The 25,045-nt window shown below is 46.9% G+C and overlaps 1 protein-coding gene across 3 annotated transcripts in view; it reads left to right on the forward strand.

Moving 5' to 3' along the window:
* Positions 1-25,045, forward strand: part of plxna2 (plexin A2) — a 224,199-nt gene that overhangs the window by 170,657 nt on the left and 28,497 nt on the right. For all 3 annotated transcript variants that reach the window (XM_034295893.1, XM_034295894.1, XM_034295895.1), the window contains exons 15-22: positions 1,859-1,995; positions 2,853-3,020; positions 5,494-5,587; positions 12,584-12,823; positions 13,206-13,349; positions 13,859-14,093; positions 16,111-16,253; positions 16,936-17,204. In XM_034295893.1, coding sequence (XP_034151784.1) covers positions 1,859-1,995; positions 2,853-3,020; positions 5,494-5,587; positions 12,584-12,823; positions 13,206-13,349; positions 13,859-14,093; positions 16,111-16,253; positions 16,936-17,204 — 1,430 coding nt within the window. The remainder of the gene's footprint in view (positions 1-1,858; positions 1,996-2,852; positions 3,021-5,493; positions 5,588-12,583; positions 12,824-13,205; positions 13,350-13,858; positions 14,094-16,110; positions 16,254-16,935; positions 17,205-25,045) is intronic.

Consider the following 25,045-nt stretch of genomic DNA (forward strand, 5'->3'; position numbering starts at 1 on the left):
CCGAGAACACCATCCCAACTGTGAAGCATGGAGGTGGAAACATCCTTTTTTGGGGATGCTTTTCTGCAAAGGGGACAGGACGACTGCACTGTATTGAGGGGAGGATGGATGGGGTCATGTATCGCGAGATCTGGGCCAACAACCTCCTTCCTTCAGTAAGAGCATTGAAGATGGGTTGTGGCTGGGTCTTCCAGCATGACAACAACCCAAAACACACAGCCAGGGCAACTAAGGAGTGGCTCTGTAAGAAGCATCTCAAGGTCCTGGAGTGGCCTAGCCAGTCTCCAGACCTGAACCCAATAGAAAATCTTTGGAGGGAGCTGAAAGTCCGTATTGCCCAGTGACAGCCCCGAAACCTGAAGGATCTGGAGAAGGTCTGTATGGAGGGGTGGGCCAAAATCCCTGCTACAGTGTGTGAAACCTGGTCAAGAACTACAGGAAACGTATGATCTCTGTAATTGCAAACAAAGGTTTCTGTACCAAATATAAAGTTTTGCTTTTCTGATGTATCAAATGCTTATGTCATGCAATAAAATGCTAATTAATCACTTAAAATCATACATTGTGATTTTCTGGCTTATTTTTTTAGATTCCGTCACTCACAGTTGAGGAGTACCTATGATAAAAATGACAGACTTCTACATGCTTTGTATGTGGGAAAACCTGCAAAACCGGCAGTGTATCAAATACTTGTTCACCCCACTGTAAATGGGAAGACCTCCGTCTCCATATTCTCCATGCAGTGATGAACCCTTAGAGAATATCTGAATGAATACTGGTCTTTGTCACCTGTTTTATCTCACCCATTCTAAATGTAGCCTGCGGCTAACCGAGAATCAACACTCCAAATTAGCCACCCCTTAACAATTTACAGGCGCTAGTAATTAGATGTATTCAGGGAACTGCTTTAACTTATCCTCTGACTGTACAGCACTGAGTGCGGAACAATGTGTGTGGTGTTCGGTTTCTGTCCCTCTGAATTAATGTTGCTGCTCAGGGAGTGCCGACATCATCACAGCACTGTGTGTTTCTTCTAAGTTTACCTGCACTTCTCTTACATCACATGCCTGTTCATGAAATGACAAATAACAAAAGATCCTGTTCAGTTTTATAGACAACAAAACCCTCCCTACGTGGCCGCCTGTTTAACAAAGCAATACCGGCGGAAAGTATGACAAAGGACAGTGTAAATGGAGTGTGTGTGAATGTGTGTCCATCTATGTGTGTCTGTGCCACTCCGGAGCTGGTTGTTTCATCAGTGTCTCCCAGGATGCCAGCCTAGCAAGCTGTCTGTGGGGATGTTTCTCCAGCTGTCTGTCTGTCTTTCCCCTCTGATGACAGGCAGGCAGGCAAGCAGACAGGGCTGGGCTTCTGTTAACACTGGTTATTTTCAGACTGTCTCCTAAAAGGTTCTTAGGAACAGAACTCAGCAATGCAGAACATAACACAACACTGGAGGAACGGGGTCCCTGAGGAACTTTAAAAGCTCCAACATTTACATGGGGTTGCAGTTTGACGGGGCAGTTTGAAAGCGGTTATTTGCTGCTATGGCTCTGTAGATTAGAGAGTATGGTAAGGAGGACAGTAGGTGGAGAGCAGGTTAATGTACCACAGTGACTTGTTGCTCATCTAGGTCTCTCCCAACAATCTCTCACACTGTCTTTCTAACATTCACTTTGTGTTTGTCATTCACTGTTTCTGTCCCTTTTTTTTCTCTCTCTGTCTCTTTCGGTCCCTCACTCTTCTGTCTCAGTAATTGTGTCTCTCCCACTCTCTGTCTCTCTAACTTACTTTCTTTGACTCTCTCAGTCTCTCTCTGTCTTTGCAACTCACTGTCTGTTTCTCCTTTTTCATCTAGATGCCGTCGGTGCAGGCCTTGTCTCCCAGCAGAGGGCCTGAGTCGGGGGGCACCAAGGTGACCATCATGGGACAGAACCTGGGTGCTGGCAGCAGTGTCACTGTCCTCTTTGGGAATCAGACCTGCGAGTTCTATGGGTATGAGAGAGATCCACCTCTTATGCACCCCTTGATTTTGTGGATGTTACATACATACGTACTTCTCTCTGCGGACCTCTCCCCCTGAGGAAAACAGAGTAGCCATTTGTAATGTTTCCAAAAATGTAGCAATAATTCTGACATGATAAATCAATGATCAGCCTTTCTCATGCACTCTCTTTCTCTCTCTTACTTTCACTCTAATTTCCGTCTCACTGTGAGCCCCTTGGGATGTATCTCTTCCTCTCCCTGTCAGAAACGTGTGTAAATCTTAATATGCTTTTGATGACCCACTGCATCAAATCTCTCTAATAATAGCCTCAAGACAACCTCCCTGGCGGGATTCTTAACTTTCTTTCTTCGATCTGCTCTTTCCTCTATTTCCATTATTTCTATCTCTTTTTTTTTCTTTCTCTCTTCCTTCCTCTTTCTACAGATCTCTTTTCTGCTCTCTGTCCCTCTCTCTCTCTCTTTCCCATCTTTCCCTCTCGTCCTCCCTCCTCTCTCTGTCTCTGACGATGTCTATTTAAAGCGTAGCAGCGGAAGGTAAGAGAGGAGGTCTCATTGTAATGCTGTAAGGTTGAGGAGTCAAGGTAGCTTTAATGAGATCTGGGCTAATTACCGGCCTAGTGTTCTCCACCGTGATGCTGAGCGTGGAGAGAGAGGAGAGGTTAGAGAGGAGAGGAGGACGGGCTGTTGCTAATGAACAGGGCTACTTTCAGCAGGTAGGGCAGGGATCCATGGAGAGGGATGGAGGAAGTTGAATGTATACTGTCTGATTCAAAAGGAGACACAGACATTGATGATGTGTTTCTGTGTGTGTGTGTGTGTGTGTGTGCTTGCGTACCTCCTTTCAGGCGGACAATGACAGAGATTGTGTGTTATTCGGCTCCCTCTCTGACCGGGGTGGGTTCGGTGCAGATCAGTGTTGGTGTGGACCGCGCCCAGGTCAAAGAGAGCCTGAGCTTTGACTATATTGAGGACCCCACAGTCCAGCGCATCGAGCCAGAGTGGAGCATCGCTAGGTAAAAGCCCAACTGCCTGCAGCACCTCTACTTCACACCCGACGCACTCTACTCTTATCAAAGTAGGCAACTCCGGTCCTGGAGGGCCAAACATGGCGTGTTTTAGGCCACACAGTTACATGCTCCTTTACTTCATAGGCCCCACCATCAAGCCCTGCACTACTAGGTAACAGCAGTAGTTGGATTTCTGGTTCAGTAGCCGTGATTTGGAATGCACAGGAGAGAGATGGGTTCTTCAGTGACTGACAAACTCAGACAGGCTCACTCAGACTGATACAGGCAGACACAGGAGAGGTGGGACACCACTTTGCTTAGTCAAACTTACTTTGTCTTTCTGTAGTGAAAACACCAGCCCTGTGCCTACTTTAAGCACGGGAAAAGGATGTTGAGCATATTGTAGCGTAGCCCTGTAGCCAACCGACCGACACACACACAGGCTTAGGATCAAAGCCGCTGCCAGGTTGCTGTCGAAAAGACACAAACAAAAATACCACAAGAGGAAGGAGATATCTGTTTGTCATGCAGTAGATCAAACAGAAGAGTATATTTTACCTGTAGCACCGCCCTCTAGAGTACACACTCTCTTGATTGGACAGAATGGTTAGCTGGGAGGCATGCTAAACCCTTCTCATTAGACATTTTGAGTAGTGGATCTCAGCCTGAATACCTCTGGTCTTACCACTGACTAAGAAACCGCAATAGTGTAAAAGCACTGTCCCGATCCACCATATGGTTCCTTGACTGTCTGCGGCTGTGGCACGCTAAGATTCCAGCATATTCCAGTGCTCCCAGCCAAGTCACATAACATTTGTCAGCATTACTTCAGTATTCAGTGATCTCCTGTTTTTTGGGGGGTTTTGCCCATTCCAGAGTGGCTTGTTTGTGTTGTGTTATTCATTGAGCCGGAGAAGTACCACCGTTGCTTACTAGTGATGCCCTCTTAGTTTCTCAGCTAGCTAGAGCCTTTGGTGATTCAAAGACAAACCCACCGCTGTGATTACACAGCCACTGAAGTTCAGTTAAAAGCCTGCTTAGTGATTACCTCATTACCAAGCTTATTAAAGTATCTTCCGAAAACACCATGTCAAAGATTTTTAAAAATGTTTTTATCTGAGGTAATTTCCACAAAGGGTTCTGCGGGGTTGGATGTTTTTGAGGGATATGTATTGTTCATGTAGTAAAGGTCACATTTTGTTTTAGACGTTAATTGTAGAATGTGTTGCAGCACTAAATTTGGCTTTGAAACAAATTGCACTAAGTGGCTGACTCTACAAACAAAAAAGGATTATACACGACCCAGCCCCAGTCCATCTGGAGGACAGAGATACTTGGCCAGATTTTGCAGAGTATTGGTGTCAGCAGTCAAACCATGAATGGAAACAAAAGCCCTTCCAAATCTGTCTAGAAACAAAAGTCCTTTAGTACAAAATGAACTTTATCGCCAAAGGGAATCTAGGGACATTTACTAAAGCTGCATATATTCCATTTGCTACATACTAGCCCTGACAGACCAGCGGGAGTTGAAATCTATAGGAACCCCATTCCTCAAATATGCTACACGGAGGCATGAAAAAATCCCTACAAGCAAGGATTACTTAGTGGAGGTGACACCAAACACCAAAAGTGATTTATTCTGATTAAAATGCAACAGTTAGCGCCTAGTAGAACACAAGAATTGGATAAAAGTTTTTAACCGTATTTGTGATGACCAATCCACTACCTTTGCCCTGTGGGTACATTATACTTACATGTGTACAAATGCTTCCTACACCAAGTGTACTAATCATCCATGTTCAGAATCTGATGACTGCATGTGGCCTGGGCCAAAATGGAACCGCCAAGTGACTCAAACACACCCTACCTGTGGCGGTACCATTTTGGCCCAGATTATCAGATCTTCCAGAGAGCAGACATCCTGGTGAACCAGAACGGCACCTGATGTGCCTCAGAAGACACACATCTCAACATCAGTGGTCCCCAGTTTTGCTGGGAGATGCTGCGATAAAACAGGGCACGAACTGTGATCCTACAGGGCTTGTACTTCGACCGGACTTGACATTATTGTCGTCCTGAAATCCAGTAAGGTGAGACAGGCGGTATCACTGACAGCACCAGTTCCTAAACATTCATGTGAGGAATTTGGCTTGGTGTTGACAATAAGTTGTTATCCAATGGCCACCAAATCCACCAGGTAACGTTGATGAGGGGGAGGCCTGGGGGAGATGCCACTGGCTTGCATAGCTGGGTCCCATGCATATGCTGGCTGCTCATGGCCTTCAGACTGCAGGCCTACCTGAGACAGAGCAGAGAGGCTGGTGAGGTTCTTGTCTGTGGTCATAGAGAGTCTTGCTGTGTGGATCTGTTTGGAACGCCGAGTGCCAGTGCACATAACAACCTTTGTAATGTTTATTTCCTGTTTTAATGTAAATCTGATCTGTGGATATTAATAAACGTGTGTGTTTGTCTGATACAGTGGCCACACTCCTCTGATGGTGACCGGGACTAATCTAGATGTGGTACAGGAACCCAGGATCCGCGTCAAGTATGGGGGCCGTGAGTCTGTCAATGTAAGTAGTACTACACCCACACACACACACACACACACACACACACTGTAGGCTAAAAGATGTAGTACTAATGTTGTATTAAAAGATGTAGTACTAATAAAGAACTAAGACATGTAGTACTAATGCAGTACTAAAAGATATAGTAAGATGTGGTACTGAGATGTAAATGCTTGTCTTGCTAACCCCCGACTCATCATTCATACCTACAACCACCACACAAACCATATCTCCATACCATAAATTCCACAAATAATGGAGCAGGAAGAGAGTGAAAAACCATAAATAATGGAGCAGGAAGAAAGTGGTTCACATGCAGTATTAAATTGGACAGTTTTACCATTGTCCAATTCCAGTTTCTTTGGCCAGCCAGTCAGGCCATGAAAACCTACAGTCCGATCAGTCTGGGTGGAGGTATAGGGGTCTGGGTGGAGGTAAAGGGGTCTGGGTGGAGGGGTGGAGGTAAAGGGGTCTGGGTGGAGGGGTGGAGGTAAAGGGGTATGTGTGGAGTGGTGGAGGTAAAGGGGTCTGGGTGGAGGGGTGGAGGTAAAGGGGTCTGGGTGGAGTGGTGGAGGTAAAGGGGTCTGGGTGGAGGGGTGGAGGTAAAGGGGTATGGGTGGAGGGGTGGAGGTAAAGGGGTCTGGGTGGAGGTATAGGGGTCTGGGTGGAGGGGTAGAGGTATAGGGGTCTGGGTGGAGGGGTAGAGGTATAGGGGTCTGGGTGGAGGGGTGGAGGTAAAGGGGTATGGGTGGAGGGGTGGAGGTAAAGGGGTCTGGGTGGAGGTATAGAGGTTTGGGTGGAGGGGTGGAGGTATACAGGTTTGGGTGGAGGGGTGGAGGTATTGAGGTTTGGGTGGAGGGGTAGAGGTAAAGGGGTCTGGGTGGAGGTATAGGGGTCTGGGTGGAGGGGTGGAGGTAAAGGGGTATGGGTGGAGGGGTGGAGGTAAAGGGGTCTGGGTGGAGGTATAGGGGTATAGGGGTTTGGGTGGAGGGGTAGAGGTATAGGGGTCTGGGTGGAGGGGTGATCTGAGGGGAGATGGGTGGTAATAGTCCTTTCCTAATGGTTTCCAATGGTACATTAGGTGCTGTCAGAATTCTTGGGTCAGCATAAACATCCCCTCTCTCTACTAACCCAACCTGGTGCAGGGAAGTGGGCAGAGGAGGAATCGTTACAAATTACATTTCTGTTTGGTCCTGGGATCCATGCTTAATTAAGGGAATGGGGTTGTTCAACTGCTTCAGGTTGAAGGTGGAGAGGGCAGATGGGTACTGGGAGGGAGGAAAAACAAGTGGTTAATGCCAGACAATACAGTGTATCAAGACATGTACACTGAGATGCATTAAAATAAGACATAACCAGAATGATATGCACTGTATTAAGACATTTACAGTATGAGATGCACTGTATTAAGACCTTTACAGTATACTCATGAACTCTGCACAAACACTGGACAGATATGTAATGTATCCTACTGTCAGTCTTTGAACATGAATGCATATTCATTGACACTAACGTTGTAGGTCTGAGGCAGGACACAGGCGCAAGGAGAACAGAGGACTTTTAAGGAAAATAACTAACTTACAGACAACAAAACTAACACAAGAACAACATTACAAATGGAATAGAATATAATCCAATGAGAGACAAGGTGGAAAATCTTTTCAGAGAATATCTGAACTGATTTGTCCCAAAGTAGTGCCTCCTTTTCTTCGGCATGTGCAACCCACCTCTCAGTCAGTCAGACGTGGTTCTGAGATACCTCAGAATAGATACCTCAGAACCACCGTTTCCCCCTTTTAGATGAAGAAACCCAGATGAAAACTAGCCATTTTGGCTCTAGCAACACACGATGAGAGAAATGGATCAGATCAGAAAGGATTCTTAGAAAACCTCTGAGCTGAAATAGGATTTAACTTGTGTGGGTGCTATCTGGTGCGTCAGTCAGGTGCAGGCAAAAAGCTTTGAGCACTCAGTGGCGTTCTCCTTCAAAGTGCAGTCTCAGTTCCCCACCCGCGCAGACCTAGAACCATGCACAGAAACACACACAGAGACATACAGACACACACACAGAGACACACAGACGCACACACAGAGACCTACAGACACACACACAGAGACACGCAGACACACACACAGAGACCTACAGACACACACATTACCTCTCCCCCTACTCCTCTTTGAGTCGCTCTGTCTATAAGGAGGGGTAGAGAAGAAGCCGCCATGTGAATTCTTATTACCAGCCGAGGTTATTGTGCATCTCTTCAGCCCTGCCTCTCCTCTTTGTCGTGGGGGAAAGGCAAACAGCGCGGCAGTCGCCCAATCAGGCCCCATCCCAGATAGGGCCTGTCAAGTCAGCCTTCAAAGTGTCACTCGCCTCCCACTAAATTGTCTCTTTCGTTCCCTCTCCCTCCTCTTCCCTCTCATCACCTGCACCAGATCCCTCACAGGGAAAGAGAGGGACTATTTTCTTTGTGACACGTTCTGTATCTGTCAACGGCTCACAATTGAAACATTAATCCTTGTCCCTGATTAAAACCAAAAGGTGCATTTCTTTCTCTTACAGGAGCCCATTGTCTCCTAAAGATTTTCACCTGCGACATTTTCCCCCCATTAAGATGTCTGCCTGGCTGATGTGATGTCATCACCACCAGATTGATACAGGCTGCTTCACAAATTGCTCCCTATTGCCCATGCAGTCCACTACTTCAGGCTCTACGGGCCTCGGTGAAAGTGGTTGACTATATATGAGAATAGTTTGTCATTTGGGATTGAGGCAGCCTGTCAGAAGTGGAAGCGATCAGCAACCATTTGAGCTGATTAGATAGAAAGCCCTATATTCACCAGGTCTATAGAGCTGCACAGCACTTACGCCACTTACGCAATCAGACTTATCTTTAGAAGCTTGTCCTCTAAGGAAACAGTATGAAAGCCATCACCCCCAAGAGACACACTGTACCGGATAATGAACACTCAGGATCAGACGGACAGGAAGACTAGATGGAGAGACTCCACTATGGATACTATAACCTGCTCCGTCAGCTACGTGATACAGACCCCACTATGGATACTATAACCTGCTCCGTCAGCTACATGATACAGACCCCACTATGGATACTATAACCTGCTCCGTCAGCTACGTGATACAGACTCCACTATGGATACTATAACCTGCTCCGTCAGCTACGTGATACAGACCCCACTATGGATACTATAACCTGCTCCGTCAGCTACGTGATACAGACTCCACTATGGATACTATAACCTGCTCCGTCAGCTACGTGATACAGACCCCACTATGGATACTATAACCTGCTCCGTCACCTACGTGATTCACATGTTCTCCTTCTCTAACTCCCAGTCTTGTTCTAGTCATGATTCTTTCACCTCCTCTCTCCAACCGTTTTCATCTTCCTTTCTCCAATCTCCGACCATTGATGGAACTGGATTTTGACTACGTTTTAGATTCATTCCAAATATTCAATGATTAATGTGTTAATATAACGAATTAATTTAATATAAAAAGATAGTATTTCAGTTACAGCACAGGTATCAAAGATAAAAGTTATTTCCGATATTTGCTACAGTTCCTTTTTCATCCACCCTCCCTCCCATCTTTCCATGTAGACATCCACCCAATTATCCCTTCCCTCCACCCATCCATTCCTCCCCTCCACTATCTCTCTTCCTATCATTCCCCTTTTGTCCATCCATCCCTTCATTAGTTCCCTCCTCTTTCTCCCTTCAAACCCTTTCCTTTTTCCTCCTCTCTCCATCCATCTCTGTTCTTTCCAGTCTCCTCCCCCAACCCACTAATTACGTATATTGTCTTAGGAACAAAACAGGGCTTTTTATCACTAGCTACACTAAAAGCATGTTGGACCAGTGGATATTTCACAGCACACTCCGCCACCATTTAGTAGGACATTATTATTCACCAGCTGCGAAGTGTCCATTATGCTTCATCACCACCTCCAGTCCAAAACATTAATCAGCTGCTGATGTTGCTAGTCTTTTTGCCCAGCCAGACTGGATGGTGGCAGTCAGAACCGGACTGCCAGAACTACCAGTTGGTGGAAACCAACAGGACATGAAAAGACATGGATGTACTGTGTAGCAGCAACTGATATCACTTATGGGACAATATTGCTCATATAAAATTTGATCCTTGAGCTAACAGTGTTTTCTGCTCTCCGGAGATTGTACAGGAACCGTGACAGCCGACTTGACGAAACACTTTATATTAAGAAGTGTTTGCTTTAAAGATTTATTTTCAGGCTATCCAGTCTATTGGACAGAAAGATAGAGGAGGATTTTCTGAAAGCGCAGTCGTTTGGGCTCGAACCCGTGCTGCCGAAGTACATGTGTATATTAGGCTGGGACCGCTGGTCCACCCTGGAACCCCTAAGAATGTTGGGTGATTTCCCTCCATTGAAACATATAAGCCAGTGAGACGTCTCGCTCGGGGCTAGCCCCCTCCCACTGGGCCAGAGAGTAAGCAGGGATGCGTGATCATCTGGCCGTGTGAGAGGTGCCCTGACTGGATGGAGAAGTCCCTCTCTCTCTCCTCTCACTCTCCCTCTCTCTCTCTCCTCTCACTCTCCCTCTCTCTCTCTCCTCTCTCTCCTCTCACTCCCTCTCTCCCCCTCTCTCTCTCTCTCCCCCTCCCCTCTCTCTCTCTATCTACAAGTCTCTGGGTGAGTGAGCAGCAGCTGCATAGATTTTTAATTCAGCCAGAGGACCAGGACTGTTAGCATTACAGCGGCTGTCTAACGCGCTGCTCCATCCATGTCCCGCGCCAGCCAAGGCAGAACTATTCCAATGATTAATTCATAGCTGTTGACCCAGTGCTACTCTATACTGGATGAAGGAAGAAATGAATACAGCCTATATAAAGACACATAGCTAGGGAACTGTACTGTAAAAAGGAAATTTTTTATTGTATTGATTTTAATTATGTACCTGCATTTTTTCTAAGTTGGTGGGTGACAGAACAACTGTTCTCTGCTTCCTTGTAAGGAACCCTGGGATGATTGACAGCGTTTTGTATGGCAGCACATTGGGCTGGAACCATTTCCCCCTTTTCTGCCTTTATAGAACTTGTTGTTGCATGTTATGGAAGCCAGGACATCACCTTTCTATAACCTGATCACTTATCTTATAGGCATCAAGCTTAGTGAACTTTTCAGACAGCACACTCTTTAGATCTCCATAAATTATCACATTATACTGTTTCACAACAACTCAGACAGGCTTTTATGTGGAGTTTTAAGTGACTGTCTGCTAACCTTGGAAAAGAGAATTAAAGGAAGAGATGGAGGAAAATAGCCTTAAACGCACAAACAAATACACACACACACAAGTGTTGAAGAGTTGTGTTGAAAACATTCAGCATCCATCAATTCATTCTGCTAGCTTGTTCAGCTCTGAACAGATGGTTGTGGAAACCATAATGTACTGTAGTTGACTTGCAAATGAATGGGTGTTCTGTTCTCCTCTCTGACCGAGACAGGCAGGCAGGCAGACAGACAGACAGGCAGATAGACAGGCAAGCTGACAGCCAGGGATGCTGTGATTGCATCTGTGTCTCTGTATCACGTCACTATTTTAACAGCGGCCACAGGAACATTCTTAACCTCTCTCTCTCTTTCTCTTTGTGTCTCTCTCTCCCTTCCCTCAGTCTCTCTCCCATAACTCCATTTGTCGCTAACATGCCAACATATTGTGTAGAAGTACTACCATGTCACCAATGTATGGGAGGTACATGGGAACATTAAGGCCTTGCAAAGAGGGCTAACACAGCTAGTCACTTAATAATGCAGACTGGGATTCTTCCTGTGTGGAGCGAGATGCTTGTACGTAGTTTCCACCTCACAGAGCTTGGCTTGACCGGCTAAGAGTTCTGCTGCTGCTTGTTCACTCGGTCTCAGACTGTGCCTGCATTGCTTCAGTTTTTCTGCATGTAAAGTAATAGAAAGAGCGACTGGAATTACTTTGTATCGATCGCTGGTCCTCCCCCCGGCTTTAGACTGGAGTCGGGGAGCGTCGTGGGCGTGGTTCTCTGCGGGCGCTACGGAGCTTTGAAGATATTTAGCTCTAATTAAGTTTATCCTCAGCGAGAGCAAGGGAGGGAGAGACAGACAGACTGAGGAGATAAAAGGCTCCCGGCAGCAGGAGAGCGGGCTGTAATCAATCGTGTTCTTCTCCGGTTTGTGCTGCGGGGTCCTTCCCTCGACTGACCTCGCTGTGAATATGGCCGCCCCTGGACATGCAGGCGGGAACGAGTGTTATTCAAGCCATCGTGACTTGACGTCCACATGCCAGAGTGGGGTACATGACCAGTGGGGTGGGGGGGGGGGTATCCCCAGTGCCTCTCCACCCGCTGCCCTCTGTCAGCCAATGATGGATGGCTGACTGGCGCTGGATCATTGCTATCCTTACTTGGAGGATCCCCTCAGCGCTACTTGTGAGAGATTTAATGAAAACGGAAAATCTGTGGTTCTTCCTCTCTCTGAAAGTTAATATTAGAAGCCTCAAGCACTTAGCTATGCCAGTGTTTGTTTTCAGATTAATGGTAACATTCAATAAAAACTAGACTACGCTGTATTAAAGTGGTTGGTTGCTGTGCTGTACGGTATAATACTTCTCAGCTTTTAGATTCAAAAAGTTAGAAGTAGGCAGTCTGTCTCAAGTCATTCCACTTGACTCACGCATGTCTTATATTCTGGAGCTTAGATTATTAGAGCATGATGGCTGGCCAGTGTAGAAGGGTTCAATGTTTCAAGGTTGTGCTGTGTGAAACATCTCAGGATAACGCTCTTCTTCTCATGCTTCTCTCTCCCTCTCTCCTTTCTCTCGCCCTGTCTTTCTTTCTTTCCGCTGTCCCTCCTCCTTCCTCCTCCCTCTTTGTCTCTTCTCCTCCCTCTCTCTTTTCTCTCCCTTCTCCATCTCACTCCCTTTTCTGTCCTTTTCCCTCCATCCTCTGACTCCATCCTCTCTCAGGTCTGTAAGGTTCTGAACTCCACCAGTATGATGTGCCTGGCCCCGTCCCTGACGGCGGAGTACCGTCCCGGTCTGGACACGGTCAAACACGCTGATGAGTTTGGATTTGTCTTCAACAATGTCCAGGCACTGCTGGTCTACAACAACACCAACTTCCTGTACTACCCCAACCCATACTTCGAACCTCTCAGTACCAACGGGGTTATGGAACAGAAGCCTGGCTCGCCCATCATCCTTAAAGTGCGTCCTGTTTACTGGCACTGTAGCCATCCTGTCATGGTGACTCCGTGTAGACCCAGATTGTGAACACCAAGAGAGGATGTTGCTGATTTTAACGTGCTGCCAATTAGAGAGTAGAGAGCATTCCAGTATGGCAATGTTTTTATTCTATGTCTTATTACTGTGATGTTGTTTTGATGTTTTCATTTGAGTATTTGTTTTTATGCTATTGTATTTTTTCTTTGTGAAGCGCATTGAATTGCTTCTATGTATGAATTGTGCTATATAAATAAGCTTGCTGGCTGAATGTGTCGTGATAAAACCTCACCCACGGGTCAGTGCAAACTCCCCTTACACCTCCCTTGACTCCTCTTCTCTCCCCCCCCCCCCCCCCCCCCCACAGGGCAGAAACCTGGTGCCCGTTCCCTCCGCGGGGGTGAAGCTCAACTACACCGTGCTGATCGGGGAGACGCCCTGCTCCGTTACCGTGTCTGAGACCCAGCTGCTATGTGAGCCACCAAACCTCACCGGCCAGTATAAAATCATGGTATGTTCCCAAAACACACAACTTACTGCACACTCAAATATACAGAAGGCCACACACACACACACTCGGACGTATATAGAAACACGCTCTCTGGATTCTGTGTCTGTGATTACTTTCCATAACCTTTGACCTGTGCACTGGATTGTTTTGTTACTCGTCATTGTTCATTTTGCTGGGAGAGGGGGGTCAACGAGTGAGAGCAGTGTGTCTCTAAGGGGGGGGGGGGGGGTCAGAGAGAGAATCGTGTGTCTGGGAGGGGGGGGGAGCAGTGCTGGGCTCTAGCTGTCAAAAGGTTCCGCTACAATCTGTTGTCATTACTTCTACTAGTGTGTTTATTTACTGAGGGCCCAGGAAGTTCTGCTGTACGGTGGGGTGGGTCTGCTAGACTGGCAGTGTCATTTAATGACTAGTCTGTGCCCTGGCGTTGTGTTTCTGTGCGTGTGCATGTGCGTGCGTGTGTATATGTGAACGGGCATGCGTTTAACCCATTGGGTGTTTGCGGTGTCCAGGTCCAGGTGGGCGGACTCCATGTTTCTCCGGGCGTGGTCAACATCCTGTCCGACAGCCTCCTCACCCTCCCCGCCATCGTCTCCATCGCAGCCGGCGGGGGCCTCCTCCTCATCATCGTCATCCTGGTCCTCATCGCGTACAAACGCAAGTCGCGGGAGAATGACCTCACCCTGAAGCGTCTGCAGATGCAGATGGACAACCTGGAGTCCCGGGTCGCGCTGGAGTGCAAGGAAGGTGGGTATCAGTTCATTTGGTCGGTCTATATCAGGCTGTCAGTGACACTGACTTGCATCTACAGAAAGATCAATAGACAAATCAACCATATTAGCTGCAACTTACAAGCTACAAAGGTCAGGTTGGCCCGTAAATCTAGCCTATATCCCTGTCCATAATCAATGCACCGCAATTACATTGGGAAGTTAAATCACAGTGTCTTTTTCCATTTTTACCATTTAGCAGAGCAACGTACACAAGCAGTTAGGGATCAGTGCTTTGCTCAGTGGCACCAAGACAAATTATATTTTCACCTTGCCGGCTCGAGGATTTGACCCACTGTACTTTTGATTTGTTGCCAAACACTAACCACTAGGCTGTCTGCTTCCATGTAAAGAATGATGTTGTGGTGTTTGGCCCTGTTTTGGTCTACATTGCTATTCTGAGACACATTGATCCCAGTCTTCTCGGAGGGCTAATGCCTGAGTTTACGGTTTCATTGGTGAGAGTGAGTGCATTTACAGGGCTCCACTCCACGAGACCTAGGTTAATCCTAGGACACCGATTTGTATTTCTGCATTGTTTGTAAATCACTGCTGATGTGTGTTGCATAATGCAATAGAAGTCATTGTGTATGTCTGTGATCGTGACAAGCACAAGTACTTCACACACACACTCACTCAAAGCTAGTTTAGTTTGCCTTGTTTGTGACCCCGTTCCGGGCTCCAGCACACACTGGTTATATTAGTGGAGTAATAAACCGATCTAGAAAGGGCACATCTTTGTTTATCGGAGTCATTCTAAAACCCTGCTCCACAGGGACAACCGCGTATGTGTGTGTTTTGCATGTGTGTTTTGGTATTTGTCTGTGCAAGAGTGTGCCAAGAATACTTCTAACCTCTGGGCCCAGATGAGAACATCCGGACACCCTGAATACAGCCCTACCACTCACCATGTCCCCCAACATATTACCACAGTGAATCGAAGCCAGGCTTGACCGTGTGGATATAGTGTCAAGGCTTGTCTGTCTCTAGTTCTCTGTCCCTGCTGCTCTGTCCCTGTTGCTCTGTCTCTAGTTCTCTGTCCCTGCTGCTCTGTCTCTAGTTCTCTGTCCCTGCTGCTCTTTCCCTGTTGCTCTGTCTCTAGTTCTCTGTACCTGCTGCTCTGTCCCTGTTGCTCTGTCTCTAGTTCTCTGTACCTGCTGCTCTGTCCCTGTTGCTCTGTCTCTAGTTCTCTGTACCTGCTGCTCTGTCCCTGCTGTTCCATCTTTGCTGCTCTTTTGTTTGGGACCAGCTGGGGTGATAAAGAAGAGAATGGAGTTCAGCTTCTAAAGCGTGTACCACAGACATACACGCATTCACAGAGACATACAAACTCACAGACACACACTCTCTCTCTCTCTCACACACACTCACAGACATTCACAGAAACACACGCTCACAGACACCCAGTTCCAGACATGGAGACACGGACAGGTTATGGTCATTAAAAAGCAGCTGTGGTCAGGACATGTGTAGTGGCCCCAGGGTGGATTAGGAGGGCCAGCTAGGTAACTGGGTCCCACTCCGGGGGGGGTGTCTGAGCCCTGGGTTAGGTGGTGCGGTTAGCAGGGAAGAGATATGACTGTGATTGGCTGTCAGTGCTAAGGGGTGTCCCTCAGGGCTTACTGTTGCAGGACTGTGTCAGGACGGAGCCAATTAACCAGCTCTCACCTGCAGACTCTAACAGCATGACACAGAACCTCTCACAATGTACACTACAGCCAATTTACTGGCCGCCAGAAGGGCGCGCGTGTGTGTGTGTGTGTGTGTGTGTGTTCTTGTGTGTTTTAGAGAGAGCTTTTTATTTCTTCAAGAGGAATAGCTATTGAGTTTTTCTTCCACAAGGTGTGCTGTGGGTTTTGATATAGTGATTCTGTGTCTGGGTCGCCATAGATACTGGGCAACCATACTAATGCATTAGAGAGGGTCTGTTTCTGATGGTTTCCAGGTAGATGTCAGTCGATCCACACTAACTGTCCGGCTCCCGTCTCCTCCAGCTTTTGCTGAGCTGCAGACAGACATCAATGAGCTGACGAGTGATCTGGACAGAGCTGGGATTCCACACCTAGACTACAGGACGTACGCCATGAGGGTCCTCTTCCCTGGCATCGAGGACCACCCCGTCCTCAGAGAACTGGAGGTATGCCCACAGAGAAGGACGCGAATGAGAGAGAAAGAGAAGGAGAGATGGAGAGTGAAGGGAGGAAGAAAGTGAGGGATGGAGAGAGTGAAGGGATGAAGTCCACATGATGAGGGGAGGGAGTAAAGGGAGGAGGACACCAAGGGAGAGAGTAATGAGAAAAGGAGACGGGATGGACAGAAAAAGAAGGGGAAGTGGAAGAGAGAGGGGGAGAATGCTATCATCCACATGAATCCCCCTGCAGCAAGCCTTCCATGTTCAGCGCTGCGCCAGGGGCTGACTAATACCAGCCTGCCTCTGCCCTCTGGACTCACACCCACACACAGGCCCTGGTACTGGGGCCCAGCACGCATCTATTCACCCCACCAGCAGCTTCTCCATCAGGACTAATGATCTGGGTAATGGCCCGTTCCCTGGTGACATGAGACCTCCTGGAGTCAAACTGACTGAAAACACTCAACACTGGTGACATGAGACCTCTTCTCCTGGGGTTAGACTGACTGAACACACTCAACACTGGTGACATGATACCTCCTGGAGATAGATTGACTAAACACACTCAAGGCTGGTGACATGAGACCTCCTGGGATTAGACTGACTGAACACACTCAGAACTAAAAAATATGCCAATGTAGTTTGAGTGCTTTGTGGTAGTATTAACCCTGCCCTGTCCTGTGTGTAGGTGTCAGGAAACGGTCAGCTGAACACGGAGAAGGCTCTGAAACTCTTTGCTCAGCTCATCAACAACAAGGTGTTCCTGCTAACCTTCATCAGAACTCTGGAGCTCCAGCGCTCCTTCTCCATGCGTGACCGTGGCAACGTAGCGTCCCTCATCATGACGGCACTGCAGGGCAAACTGGAGTATGCCACCGACGTACTCAAACACCTGCTGTCTGACCTCATCGAGAAGAACCTGGAGAGCAAGAACCACCCCAAACTGCTGCTGCGCAGGTAGAGGACATTCATATACTGCTACACACACACACATTCATAAACAGGGCTGTGCAAAAGTCTTACACATTTATTCAAGGTTTTTGACTTTCAGGTGCCTAAGACTTTTGCACAGTTCTGTACTACACAAATGCACACATTCATATGCTGCTACACACATACACAAATATACACATGCACACACGCATTCACACATCCATATAAACATACACATTTTATGCATCTACGAATCAGAATCAACTGTATTCAGTATATTAACACAGATCGATTCACACACATAGACATCAATGTTGGGCAAGTTGCAGCCGAATCTGGGTGACCAACCTACCAATGACTTCACAGAAATGTAGCTAGTAAACTAAGGCTACCTTAAGAAAAAGACAGTTTACTTAACTAAAGCTACTTTGGATCTATTTAACTTGTTTTTCAAAAATGTTCACAATGTTATATTAATCTGATATGTTGTAGACTGCAAATTGCAAGATTATGCATTGTAACAGAATGGGAAATTACCTCTTGTACACAAAGCTGCTTCTAGGGAGAACTAGGTATTATGAAAGAGAAAGGAAATGACTGTAGCTAGCTGAACCCTAAGAAAGTCATTATAAACCAGGTGGTTCTACTGTTGTAATTGCATTGGGTTAGGGTTAGCTTACAATTGCGATAAGGCATCTCTGGAGTTTGTGGACTCTGTGAGGTGTTCCAAGAACAGCTCTTAGCCATAGTATTTCGGCCATACACCCCCCCCCCTCCCCCATTTGACTTCATACTGAAAGCCTTGATTAGAATTGAGTTCCACTACTTCAAGCTACTGCAAAATGGAGTTGAACTACATGAGGTCCACTGTTCCCAAATACTGACACACATACGCACAACTGCTGTGGGCATTCTGGAAGGGGAAGTTGAGATAGCGGAGGTTGAAAAGCATGAGAGGAGGATGTTCATAAAAGATGAATGATCAAGTGGATCAGCATATTCAGCACATTCATCAGCCACTATTGATTCCATTCATAAAGAAGAAGAATAAGTACTTCAATTTACAATGGCAAGAGATTAATTTGATTAACAAGAAAAATATCCTATGAATGCTCTGCAGAGATGGTCTCATCGTCCCTGTACACACCCCCCCCAAGTCCTTTTCTCTCTTCTCAGTCTTAGAGTACCCTGTGGTACCACTGTCAGTCTTACTTATCCTCTGAGCTCTGGCTCCTCATAAAACATTCAGCAGCAGCTCAACGTTACTTTTCTCCTTCTGTCTCCCATCTAGATTGTTCTCCTCAGGACCGAGGTCCATGTGCCTAAAATCTCTTTTTTTCTAAACTTAATGGTGGCATCACCATGGCTGCTTTGTGCATGTGTGGACACTTTAGCAGGTGACCAGCAGAACTGTCCTAAGCCCAGTGGGAGAGACGGCCTCCTTGTTCTCCAGCCCCGCTGTGTGTGGACAGGCAGAGAATAATCTAGACACGTATTCAGATGCTAATACAAGGTCTAGTATTGTGTGACCGGCCCCGGTGACTGAATGGGAGTTTCAGGTTGAGTGAGAGGGGGCAGGCTGAGGTCAATGCACCTGGATTAGGCGGCAGCGTTGTTTTAATCGGACCGTCTGAGGCGCCACGGCTGCCCTGTGCTTCCCGTGGAGTGATGTCATTAAGGACGCCACGATGTAATCCGGCTGGTGTGCCCTGCAGGACAGAATGTCCCTTTAGTTTTGGGGCAAAGCGCTCATTTTCCTCAAGAGATTTTAGAGGATTACCGATTTTACATGCAGCTGCTTTTCTGTTCCTTTTTCTTGTGACACATACGGTTGGCTTGGACACAGGAAAGATCTGAGTCATAATGCAGATCCTTTTGCCGAGTTCCTCCTGGTGAAATGGAGCATTTCCGTTGTCCTGGATGGCTGAGGAGGAGGACAGCACTCTGTGTGTGAGTGTGCGTGTGTACATGTGTGTACCCTATGCTTTATTTTCCCTCTCTGTGGAATTCTCTTTGTTCTGCTATCATGGCAGCTCAACAATTTGCATTTAATATCCAGACATTTTAGCCTGTCTGTTTGAGCCTCTTGACCCATGACCCATTATTTATGAAATAGTACAGGTGTTTTCTCCTGGTGGTGTGTATGGCTATTTGACAGGCTCTATTTCCCCTAGATATTACACTACTTTAACCAGAGACCTAAAGGCCAAAATAAGTAGATTGTATGGGCCAAAATAAGTAGATTGTGTAGGGCATAGTGTTTGATTTGTGCTGCACCCTACGTGCATGGACCGGATGCATCCCGACCCACAAAATCTGCATTGCAAGGGGCAACCTACTCAAACCTTAGGACACAATATAAAGAGACATGCGTCATTCAGAACATGTATAGTAGTATAGTAATAGTAGATACTGCCCCAAGGTATTCCCACACATGTCATATACTGTGTGTGTGTGTGTGTGTGTGTGTGTATACCACAGATGTGGGCAGGCCAGCCTCTAGTGGGAGTGTGAGGTGTGTAGTGGCATGGCTAAGTGGCGTGGAGCACGGGGAGCTGAAGATGGCTAAACAGCCTTCTCTCTCTGACAGCAAAGGGATCTGACTGGGCTGCAGCAGCTCTGATTGGGGCCTTCATTATTGAGCCCAACTATGGCAGAAAGCTCCATTGTGAAAATATACTGCCACGTTTGCTAGTGCCCTGCAACAGGAGAGAAAAGAGTGATGGATAGCTAGTGCCCTGCAACAGGAGAGAAAAGAGTGATGGATAGCTAGTGCCCTGCAACAGGAGAGAAAAGAGTGATGGATAGCTAGTGCCCTGCAACAGGAGAGAAAAGAGTGATGGATAGCTAGTGCCCTGTAACCTGGAGAGGAAAGAGTGATGGATAGCTAGTACCCTGTAACCTGGAGAGGAAAGAGTGATGGATAGCTAGTGCCCTGTAACCTGGAGAGGAAAGAGTGATGGATAGCTAGTGCCCTGTAACCTGGGAGAAAAGAGTGATGGATAGCTAGTGCCCTGTAACAGGAGAGAAAAGAGTGATGGATAGCTAGTGCCCTGTAACAGGAGAGAAAAGAGTGATGGATAGCTAGTGCCCTGCAACAGGAGAGAAAAGAGTGATGGATAGCTAGTGCCCTGCAACAGGAGAGAAAAGAGTGATGGATAGCTAGTGCCCTGTAACCTGGAGAGGAAAGAGTGATGGATAGCTAGTGCCCTGTAACCTGGAGAGGAAAGAGTGATGGATAGCTAGTGCCCTGTAACCTGGAGAGGAAAGAGTGATGGATAGCTAGTGCCCTGTAACCTGGAGAGGAAAGAGTGATGGATAGCTAGTGCCCTGTAACCTGGGAGAAAAGAGTGATGGATAGCTAGTGCCCTGTAACAGGAGAGAAAAGAGTGATGGATAGCTAGTGCCCTGTAACAGGAGAGAAAAGAGTGATGGATAGCTAGTGCCCTGTAACCTGGAGAGGAAAGAGTGATGGATAGCTAGTGCCCTGTAACCTGGAGAGGAAAGAGTGATGGATAGCTAGTGCCCTGTAACCTGGAGAGGAAAGAGTGATGGATAGCTAGTGCCCTGTAACCTGGGAGAAAAGAGTGATGGATAGCTAGTGCCCTGTAACCTGGAGAGAAAAGAGTGATGGATAGCTAGTGCCCTGTAACCTGGAGAGGAAAGAGTGATGGATAGCTAGTGCCCTGTAACCTGGGAGAAAAGAGTGATGGATAGCTAGTGCCCTGTAACCTGGGAGAAAAGAGTGATGGATAGCTAGTGCTCGGTAAACAGGAGAGGAAGTAGAGAGAAGAGTGGTAGAGGATAGAGACAAAGAAAAAGCAGAGGGAGAGGACGAGAGAGCCAAGGAGGAGATGGAGAAGCTGTAACTTGATGTGATGGACACCAGTTATTGTGGCATTTGTGATCTATGAAAGGCATTTCTGGGTCATCTGGGGTGCATGTTCATACCGTAATTAACATTTACTCTGCTCCCGCTCATACAGAAGTCTTTCTCTTCACGCATCTAATACCAGCTTCACGTCAGTAGGTTAATAATTTACCATCCGCTACTATTTTACTATTTTATATCCTTTGTTGATGTGCTAAGTAATTTAACATTTTCACTCTGTTCACTGTTGCCAAACTTGTGTTGCAATGGCAAAATGTAACCTTTAAATACGATATATTGACTACTGAAACCTACCATTCCACCTTGCCGTACGTCTTTCAGGGTACGACCGAGCAGGAGCACAACGGCATGGAGTAGAACTGCATAATGAGACCACTAACCTCAGGCCAGTGTGAGCTCGGTTGAAAAACAAATCATTTTGTACATTATGGAAAAAGTCAACAGAATGGCACAGAGTTTACACACACCCACACCCACACACCTGGCCTTGGCTCTTGTCTGGGGTTATATTATCTCTAAAGTGAGGGGGTGGCTGCCCAGCAAACCAGGAACATTCCCAAAACGTAAGATTGGGATTTTACATAGTGTTACATAGATAACAGTACAAAAACATTTAAAGAAGATTTTTGATTGATAGTTTTTTGTATTATTACCATTATTCTTAAATACCGTGGAATATTCTAATATTCTCTAAAATGTTGTGCAGCTCATTAAATAACTAGCATAGAACACACATTCTCCAAACATTCTCATTATGGGCTTTCCTACAATATAGTGAAGCAATGTATAGAACGTGCTGATGCCACATACTGTGAGGTGAATCAGCTCAATGTTTTCTGTGGGCGTGACTATCAGTGCTACAGTTTTTCTGTTATGAGAACATTTGCTGCAACTTGATAAACGTGCTGGGGAACGTTTCCAGAACCAGTTATGGTTTACCGGGTTTGTTCTCTTGACTGCCAAAGGCCTTATGTGTATATTTTATTATACTGCATATTTACATCAGTCTACATTCTGTACTCCAGACAGTAACCCCAACTACATCCTATTAGGACATCAACAAATCCAAAGTTACGAGCCCACAGATTCACGCATGGGTCAGAAATATAGGCAATCGTACATGAACAAATCCCAATAGAGGTTTTATGGTTGAAGTTTATCCACATGTGGTCTTATGATTCATATTAGAATCTGAGAATACAATATGTCCTCCAAATCAATAGGCCTATTTCAGGTCTTAAAGTATCTCTCCCATCCATGACTTTTACTGGAGTCTGTCTACCCATAAGAGTCTACTGCACAAACACCAGATCATTTTCCCCTACAAGCTTTCTGAGCGTAATGTCATCGTTTTGTCAATCTGAGAACTTTAAAGTAGTTACTTTCCTGTTAGAATTTATTTATGTACTTTTAAACCTTTTAGTCAGTTGTTTGGTTTAGCATTAATGGTTTTGACAAAAAGGTTTGAAAGCAGAAAAAAATATATAGAAATAGAATGTCTAGGGTTTCTCTTCTGTCCTTTATAATGATCCTCTAACCTGGTTCTGTTGCATTGATCTCTCACTCCATCCTCTGTCCCTCATAATTTTCAGTCGTATTTTTTTTCTTTTTCCACCTCTCACTACATTTTAAAATGGAACAACAGAACGTAGTGGCTCATTTTCTTTTGCCTTAAGTGCTTTCACTCTTGCTGTTTTTTTTTTTTCCTCTCTCTTCAGCATTTTTCTAATGAGATTCCTGTCCATGCGGAGCGCTGCTAGAATTGAATGGGTTGTCAGGGTGCTACAATGTTGTGTTTAGCACTAGCCCACTGTAAAGACATTCCCCAACACCCCCCTCCCCCAACCTATCAACCAGCATCAACACCGTCATAATGAACTGTACCCATAGAAATCCTGATATTCATTAATGAAACTCGACTAAACCAGCAACAGAAGTGGAGGGGTGGTGATGGGGTGTAGGAGGGAGGTGGAGGGGTGGTGATGGGGTGTAGGAGGGAGGTGGAGGAGTGGTGATGGGGTGTAGGAGGGAGGTGGAGGGGTGGTGATGGGGTGTAGGAGGGAGGTGGAGGGGTGGTGATGGGGTGTAGGAGGGAGGTGGAGGAGTGGTGATGGGGTGTAGGAGGGAGGTGGAGGGGTGGTGATGGGTGTAGGAGGGAGGTGGAGGAGTGGTGATGGGTGTAGGAGGGAGGTGGAGGATTGGTGATGGGGTGTAGGAGGGAGGTGGAGGGGTGGTGATGGGGTGTAGGAGGGAGGTGGAGGGGTGGTGATGGGGTGTAGGAGGGAGGTGGAGGAGTGGTGATGGGGTGTAGGAGGGAGGTGGAGGAGTGGTGATGGGGTGTAGGAGGGAGGTGGAGGGGTGGTGATGGGGTGTAGGAAGGAGGTGGAGGGGTGGTGATGGGGTGTAGGAGGGAGGTGGAGGGGTGGTGATGGGGTGTAGGAGGGAGGTGGAGGGGTGGTGATGGGGTGTAGGAGGGCGGTGGAGGGGTGGTGATGGGAGGGAGGAGTCTCACTAAACCATTGAAAGACATAGAGATATTAAGGGGCTCCAACACGGCCCCCGCACAAAATCCTTTATTTGACTTTCCTTCTACGGGGACTTGCTGAGCTTATTAAAAGATTTAATAGCTTCCATTAAGTCCTCCATACGCACTCCACTCTGTCTGAATGGAGGAGTGTGTGTGGGGGGTGGGGGGGGTGCGTAATTAGAAGGAGGGGGGCACTTATCTGTGGAGGAGAGCCATGGTTTATGGATGGTTTGTGCACTTCGTCTAAAATCACAATATTTGTTGCTTTATTCAGCATGGAAACAGTGTAGGATCCATTTTATATATATACATACACACCAATCAGCCATAACATTATGACCACCTGCCTAATATTGTGTAATAACAGCCCTGACCCAAAGAGGCATGGACTCCAGTAGACATCTGAAGGTGTTCTGTGGTATCTGGCACCAAGACATTAGCCGCAGATCATTTAAGTCCTGTAAGTTGCGAGGTGGGGCCTCGATGGATCAGTTGTACACTTGTTGGACACTTGTTTGTCCAGCACATCCCAAAGATGGGGGAATTTGGAGTCAACACCTTGAACTCGTTGTGTTCCTTTTCGCTTTGTGGCAGGGCACATTGTCTTGCTGAAAGAGGCCAATGCCATCAAGGAATAACGTTGCCATGAAAGGGTGCACATGGTCTGCAACAATGCTCAGGTAGGTGGTACGTGTCAAAGTAACATCCACATGAATGGCAGGACCCAAGGTTTCTCGGCAGAACATTGCCCAAAGCATCACACTGCCTCCACCAGCTTGCCTTCTTCCCTTAGTGCATCCTGGTGCCATGTGTTCTCCAGGTAAGCGACACACATGCCCCTGGCCATCTACGTGATGTAAAAGAAAACATGATTCATCAGAGCAGTCCACCTTCTTCCATTGCTCTGTGGCCCAGTTCTGTTGCTCACGTGCCCATTGTAGGCTCTTTCGGCAGTGGACAGGGGTCAGCATGGGCACCCTGACTAGTCTGCGGCTACACATCCCCATACGCAACAAACTGCGATGCACTGTGTGTTCTGACACTGTTATATCACTACCAGCATGAACCTTTTCAGCAATTTGAGCTACAGTAACTCATCTGTTGGATCGGATCACACAGGCTAGCCTTCGCTCCCCACGTGCATCAATGAGCCTTGGCCGCCCATGACCCTGTCGCCGGTTTACTGCTTTTCCTTCCTTGGACCACTTTTGATAGGTACTGACCCCTGCAGACCGGGAACACCCCACAAGGGCTGCAGTTTTGGAGATGCTCTGACCCTGTCATCTAGCCATCACAGTTTGGCCCATGTCAGAATCGCTCAGATCCTTACCCTTGCCCATTTGTTCTGCTTCAAACACATCAGCTTTTAGGACCAAATGTTCACTTGCTGCCTAATATATCCTACCCACTGACAGATGCCATGATAATGAGATTATCAGTGTTATT

This window comes from Esox lucius, chromosome 12 (genome assembly GCF_011004845.1).
Source record: "Esox lucius isolate fEsoLuc1 chromosome 12, fEsoLuc1.pri, whole genome shotgun sequence".
In the NCBI taxonomy this organism is placed as follows: Eukaryota; Metazoa; Chordata; class Actinopteri; order Esociformes; family Esocidae; genus Esox; species Esox lucius.